The sequence below is a fragment of the Zeus faber genome (genome assembly GCF_960531495.2).
Source record: "Zeus faber genome assembly, chromosome: 1".
NCBI lineage: Eukaryota > Metazoa > Chordata > Actinopteri > Zeiformes > Zeidae > Zeus > Zeus faber.
Genome location: NC_137193.1, coordinates 61,308,542 through 61,315,927, shown reverse-complemented (window position 1 = coordinate 61,315,927; position 7,386 = coordinate 61,308,542). Strand labels below are relative to the sequence as shown.

The following is a 7,386-nucleotide window of genomic DNA, read 5'->3' as shown; positions in this document are numbered from 1 at the left end:
CTCTCTCACCCTCTTCCATTCTCTCCCTCTCCATCTCTCTCTCTCTCTCTCTCTCTCCCTCTCTTTCCCTCCCTCACCCTCACCCCCCTCTCTCTACCCCTCTCTCCAACTCAATTCAATTCAGCTTTATTGGCATGACAGTTATTAAAACTGTATCGCCAAAGTTAGAAGGCAGGTAGGACACAACAGGAACAGCATTAGATACAATAACAACCGATTAACCCCAAAATAATAACAGTAATAACATTGACAACCAGTATCATTTAACCCCACAACAACATTAACAATATGAATAAAAGTAAAAAGTAAGTAAATAAAAAGTATGTACAGCCCAGATTCAGGTTGTCCCTCATTTTTTGACACCCTCCCTCCCTCCCTCTCTCTCTCCCTACCTCACTCCCCCCCCTCGCTCTCTCTCCCTCACTCTCTCCCTCCCTCTCTCCGCCCCCCCCCCCCCTCCCCCCCTCCCTCCCTCGCACCGCAGCCCAGTGCGCGACGCAGCGCGTGTCCCCCGCTTCCATCCGCTCCCTCATACCTGCACAGCGCGGCGCGCGTGGAGGGGCGGAGAGGAGTGGTTTCGCGCGCGCGCACACACACACACACACACACACACACACACACACACACACGCGCGACCTGACGAGGATTCTAGGAAACGGCACCGGGCGCGGGCTTCCGAGCACCCCCCCCCCCCCCCCCCCCCAAGTTGACCGCTCCGACCCGGGAAGTTCTGCGCGGCTCCCCTGCTCCTTCCTCGCGTCACGGGAATAATTCCGGTGGATTTTTGGCCGCGCGCGTGTGCATCTTAACCCTTCCACGCTTCTTTCTTTTGGGGAGGGATCGAAGAATGGCGTGCGGCGCGATCAGCTGCTTGGCGGCGGCGGTCCTGCTCCTCACGACTCCAGGTAAGACGACCCGACCGGGCTCCGCGTCTCCGGATCCGATCCGTGAATCCCGGCCGAGCGGGTGCGCGTGCGCCGGTCCGCCGGTCCGGCAGGAGCCGTAGAACCGGCAGTGACCGGGAGAACCGCCGGGACCGGTACAGGAGGTTTGGGCTGGGATCCCCGCGTAGCTTGGGACGCCGAAGCCCCAATCCTGGTCCTCACCGGGTTGCCGCCTAGTCTCCAGGACCCAGGACCCAGGACGACGTACACAGCGAAACCCCCCCCCCCCCCAAAAAAAAACCCCACCAAACGTGTACACGCGCGGTGGTCCTGGAGACACGTTTGGGCTTTTCAGCTTCGGTGTACCAAGTTTACGAACCGACAATGTTTCACTGGACTTTGGATTTAGTTTCGGTTTCGGTTCTGCTGGTGCTGGTGCTGGTGGCTCCCTGAAAGGAATCAAGGAAGGGAGGAAGCACGAAAGGTCTATTTATTCCCTTCACCTTAATCCCCCCTCAGCTCACAAACCCTCCCTGCTGAGCAACCTGATTTATCGCCAAATTACAGTTCTTCATGGAAGCAATTGGCGCCAGACCTGCGCATTGGAACGCAGGACGGAGTGACAAGAGGCTGGTGGTGGTGGTGGTGGTGGGGGGGGGGGGGGGGTGTAAATCAAATGAAGCAACAAGGCTCGGATTTTAAATTGCAGCCCACAGGGAAATTAATTACAACCAGGATCAAATTCAGAAGTTTTAAATGGTGTTCTCACGTCCTGTCCGCAGGGATCTCCCTTGGTGCAGGTGGCAACGCAAATACAACAAAATAAAAATACAGATATCCTTCTCAAAGATTCAGATTTACAACAGTGTACGCAGCGTGTCTTCAGTGAGGACGCCAATGGTTGCAATAGAAGGGGGTTGCAGTATAATTATAAATTTTTGCATGTGCAATTAAAGTGTAAGCGTGCACCAAATTCCAGCAAGGGGCCGTGTTTATGAGCGTTATGGGATGGAGAGAGAAGTGTACTCGTACTTTTAAGTGGCTCTATGACTGCTCAGGGGTGACGGGTTCTCTCTAACCTGGAACCAGCAGCAACGGGTGTGGGTATGATTTGGCAGGGATGGTATTGACAAATGAAGTTGGGTCTCGTTTACTTCAGAGGGGGGGCCAGTGCTGACGTGACAGTTACCCTCTCACCGGCGTCTAATCTGGAACCTGGACACGGATTATTCCGCCTCCCGTGTTGACACTGAGCCATTGAGACCTGCTCGGATCCAAGGGGTGTGGGGAAACAGGTTATCGCCGCTCCTCTTCCTTGCCTATCTTTTGGCCACTTTTGTTCTATTACGGTTCCATTAGTCATCCTTGTTGTATTATGTCGCTTTTCAGCGTGCAACAAGCCGAACAGGCTGGTGTTCCACAAGCCTCTCCACTGAGGGGGTTGAGGGTTAATCTGGTTTGGAATGTGTGTTGTAAAGACATTCTGGTTCTTGGTGCATAAGTAGAGCGATCTAATCCGGGGGGGGTGCAATAGCAAAAACACCAGAACAATAGTTTGACTCAGCACAAGACCTTGTTTGTCGCAAAGTGGAGGTCGCAACCCCGTGGGAGCTGCGGCAGAGAACCGGTGGTTTGGTATTGAAGCCTTCTAAAGTGGGTTTGACGCCCTCATGATGTCAATTCTGAACCGGAACGTGAAATAACGGTGTCTTTTTGAGTTTTGGTGTTGACGGAGGAGGTCAAAGTAGCATATAATTACCGTATTTGAGAAAGACAGATTGCGTTACAGGTACTACTGTTTCATAAAATCAAAAGTAGTTTTGAAGTCATGGGTTTCAACGTGGGCAGTGCATGTTTCTGAGCAAACTTGTAAGCAAAATGGTTACGAGTTAAATGTCACTATAATTTAATTTTCGAGATGTTAGCACCTTTGGAGAATGTACAATAATCACTCTTTTGAATTATAGTTTCACCTTTATCTCCGTAACCAGAGTAGAGACAGGTATGGGAGTTTGGCCTAAATGCCATCTCACAATACAAATTACAGACAAGAGAAGACAGATTTGGGCTGCTAAGGACACAAATCTCATCTGTGGCTGATGCGTATCAAGTCGAGGGTCCTTGATATGACAGAGGTTGAGATTCACTGCATTAATCGACAAAGAAATCAGTTTAAAACCAGAGAAAAATTCAGAGTCTTGAGGGCTTCATGAAACTGTGAGTAAAAAACATTGGTTCAGGCACCCCATGTCCCCATCAGCCCTCCCTCCTTCAGTGGCTCCATCCTGTATTGAAATGTCAGCAATGATGAGGGCCCTCGATGGCACGGCGGAGGCATAGAGGAGCTGATTAGCTTATCGCTTGGAGAGCAGGCGACTGATGATTATCGCCCTAAGAAAAAGCAAGGCCTGATTATGGCGGGGCTTGTTATAAATGAATCACCGCTAGTAGCACATTGTGTCATGTATAGTTGGTTGTTTATTTGGCAGTGTATTTGCATGTATCCCGATGTGACACTCATCATATCAGCCACCCACCTGGGAACTGTGGCGGCCGTCACAATACATCCTTCAACAGCAGGCGATGGACCTTTGGTCCTGGACCTTAGGCCATAGACCTTAAGCCATGGACCATAGGCCATGGACCGTACTCCATGGACCTAAGGCCATAGACCTTAAGCCATGGACCATAGGCCATGGACCGTACTCCATGGACCGAAGGCCATGGACCGAAGGCCATGGACCCTGGGCCATGGACCCTGGGCCATGGACCGTAGGCAATAGAATAGTCTCTTCCAAGACGCTTCCTCGATGTGGACGACCATGGACCCCCATTTGCATGTTTATTCAGGGAATGAATACAAAATTTTTCCTTCCGAGATCCAGCATCGAGTCATTTTTAGGAATTATTTCATATCCCAATCAGTTGTACTCCTCAGCCAACGCTGTCGGCCATCAGACTAGTGCAGAACTAGGCCTACTCTGCATGAATGGACAACAAGAGCAATTATTTCTGTGCAGGCCAGTGTTATGGATATATGACTGTCCTAGTTGGGATGGGATGTTTTATGTTGCTGTCAAAGTTTATTAGTCTGGGAATGTACCCTCTACCTCAAAATGCTAATCTGTAAGTTTATATATATTTCTTTATTCACTCCTTTTTTCTATATTTCTCTTTTTTATTTAAGCTGGCACTTAAAGAACTTATAAGCACAAACATACAAGAAAGTTTTGCTTGGTGTCTTCATTCCTATTTTTTTTCCTCTGTGTCTTGATCTGTATCGCTATATTCAAACAAATTAAGAACAAATCAGGTAAAGAACTTCAATCATATAACCTCGGGGCTATACTTGCTGCAGTCTGCTCAGTTTTACTGTGTTCCAGAAATGATTAACTTTTAACATGATCATTGCTAACCTGAGGGCGAGTGCTTTTATTGACCCATTCAAATTTTAACTGTCTGGTAACATCAGGCGAAAGAAAAGTTACACATACCGTTGCTCCCACCTTTCCATAAATCATCGCATGGACGGAGCGGCCGAGACCTCTTGTGACCTTTTAAGGGGAAAGTGTGAGTGCCCTTCATGTTGACAGCCAGTGTTTTGAAATGCCATCCTCTCCAGTAAACCATATTGTAGGTAACACCTTGGTTTTCTCGTAGGTGGAGCACAAAGCCAGGGGGCGTAGGACGAGGGGCTGTGATTATCGCAGATTACCGATTTCCACCTTGAGAGCTGATCACAGGCTTCCCGGTGACCAGTGGTATCAGTGCCGTCTCCAGAGCAGCTGCTGGGAACCAGGAGGCTCTTTGTAGTGAGGAGCGGGCTTTTCAAGGACCTTCTGCTTTTGTTTTTGCTCATAAGTTTCTCCCTGATGCTCAGTTAATGCCGAGTTCAGCGCTTTGAGTAAAAATGTGCGATTTAAAGATGCTGTAGGCATATTTTAAAGAAAAAAAAAGCCAGTGACATGGAAACTAAACGTGTTGCATGCAATAACAACACATTTGGTCTAAAAGGGGAATAAAAAAGTGATTTAATCAGGGCCCGACAATAACGGTTGCCGAGTTGCCCCGGGCAACCTGATTTAGCCTATTGTCAACCGTCATGTGCAGTCTGTTCGCCCTGTCGTCAATCACCTTTAATTTGTTCAAAAAAATGATGCACGGAAATATTTCCAAAGAAACCTCCACCAAGTAAGAATATTGAAAATGATCATTCGGCAACCATTTTGTCAGTCTTGGCAACCAACAGCCGATCCATTTTTTGCAACTTGGCAACCACTTCCTAAAGTTAGTGTAGGGTGCTTGGATTGGATTTGATTACAGGTAATGCAAGACGGGGTGGACTGTTATTGAGCTTTCTTGTTATTTTGTTTTATTTTTCTATTGTGATTAACAGACACTGCCGGCATTAGGGATTGTAATTAAGAATACATTTTTTGCCCAATAGCTGACCCTCCTTAACCCACCATTAACAATTATCAGACAAGATTAAAATGTACTATTTAGAATGGAGGAATTTAAAAAAAAGTCATATTGTGATAATGGCAATATTCTGACTTGTTGACAACGTAAGGGATGATCATGAGTACTGGAGTACTCCATTTGGATCCGTTTAACCTCTCGAATATTGCATTTTTACATTTTTCCTAGAGGGTGCACACAATAAAGATGTGTGAAAAATGATCGCACTACTTTAAATAATATATAACCCAGTTCCACATCGTTAATTCATTTTAAACAGTTTATTATAAGTATATCATTTACATGTTGTTATTCTGTTTTGTTTATAACCAGCTTAGCGCACCGCGGCCTGCACTTCTGGATTCGGGAAAGGACCGCACCAGGGGCTGCGTGACCTGTCAGATGTGATAATAACACATTTGGTCTCAGGGAAATAAAAAAGTGATTTGATCAGAACCCGACAATAACTGTTGCCCATTTTCTCAGTTGAACAAGATTATTGCCCAATGTCCCAGATTTGGACCGCTGGGCAATCATCTTGTGTGTTCTGGTTGTCAACCACTGTTTATATGTTAGAAAATAAGCGCAGTCTACCTACATGAGACTTCTGCCAAGTAAGAACGTTGAAAATTGGCAACCCTGCAGCTGGAGGGCAACTTGGCAACCACTTCTGAAAGGCAATGGCGGGCCCTGGGATTGGTCTTGGTTCCAGGTTATGCAGTTTTGTGTTTTATTTTTAGTTTAGCGCCTGGAGTTAAAAACAAAGGCGATTTACAGATGCTGTAGGAATATTCATAAATAAATTTAAATAAAGCCAGTGATGTGGAAGCTCAAAGTGTCGCATGCAATAACAACACATTTGGTCTCAAAGGAGAATAAAAAAGTGATTTAATCAGGGCCTGGGAATAACAGTTGCCCAGTTGCCCCAGGCAACCGGATTTGGCCCATTGTCAATTATGACTTGCACATTACATGCCCTTGGTTGCCCTGTTGTCACAACTTTATTTTTCATATGTAAAAAAAATAGGCGTGGTGTACCTCTGTGAATACTGAAAATTATAATTTGCCAACCAACAGCTGATGCATGTTTGGCAACTTGGCAACTCTTCCAAATGTTAGTGTCGAGTCCTGGGATTTGTGTTGGTTCCAGGTGACCTGGGGTTGCTTTGTGTTTCATATTTAGTGCGGTGCTTTGAGGTTAAAAATGTGATTTGCAGACGCTGGCGGAAGCATATTGCGCGTTATATTCAAAAACCCAGTGACGCCAAGGATGGGTTAAATGTAGAGGCCTCATTTCACCGGCCACCATCCAAAGCATGTGCGTGCATGTGTTGTAGTGTGGTGTGCTCGGTGACAATTAAAGATTCTTCTCTCTTCTTCTCTTATAATAATAACTTAAATTTATATAGCGCCTTTCAAATAACCCAAAGTCGCTTTACAGGAGAGGGGCGTTACCGTTTAAGGGAGGGAGAGAGTTCCAGAGGGTGGGGGCTGCCACGCTGAAAGCTCTGTACCCTAAAGTTCGTAATCTGGTATAGGGGACGGGCAGCAGACCCATGTCTGAGGACCGCAGGTTCCGGGATGGTACGTCCATATTTAGAAGCTCTGAAAGAAAAAGAGAGAGAGAGAGAGAGAGAGAGAGAGAGAGAGAGAGAGAGAGAGAGAGAGAGAGAGAGAGAGAGAGAGACTTATCCAGAGCTTATTAATGACTCACTCCAACACATGCTGCAGGTCGATGCAGGGTCATAGGCCACTTTGTTTGTTTGTCTGTTCGATGACCCCAAAGTATTCGGGGCCGATGGTGGCGAACCCCGCCCCCTGGAGAGAGAAAACCCTTCTAGTTGCTGCGTCCCCAACCCATCCATTTTGCATCTTGAGCCCTTTTCCCACTTGCACTGAAAGGCGTAAATCCGCTGGATATGTTCCGTATTGGCTTGATGTCGGAACTGGATCTGGTGTTGACCAGACACTTTTTTTACTTCCGTAAAGGTCGTTGGAAATGTGTGGGAACAGAAGCAGTAACATTCCTGTAAAGTAGGGG

General features: G+C 46.9%; 1 protein-coding gene across 1 annotated transcript in view; it reads left to right on the top strand.

Moving 5' to 3' along the window:
• Positions 1-847: 847 nt before the first annotated feature.
• pvrl2l (PVR cell adhesion molecule related 2 like) overlaps positions 848-7,386 on the top strand; it is a gene marked incomplete at both ends in the record, with an annotated part of 165,356 nt that continues 158,817 nt past the window's right edge. Inside the window, one exon of the mRNA XM_079998161.1 lies at positions 848-905. Coding sequence (XP_079854287.1) covers positions 848-905 — 58 coding nt within the window. The remainder of the gene's footprint in view (positions 906-7,386) is intronic.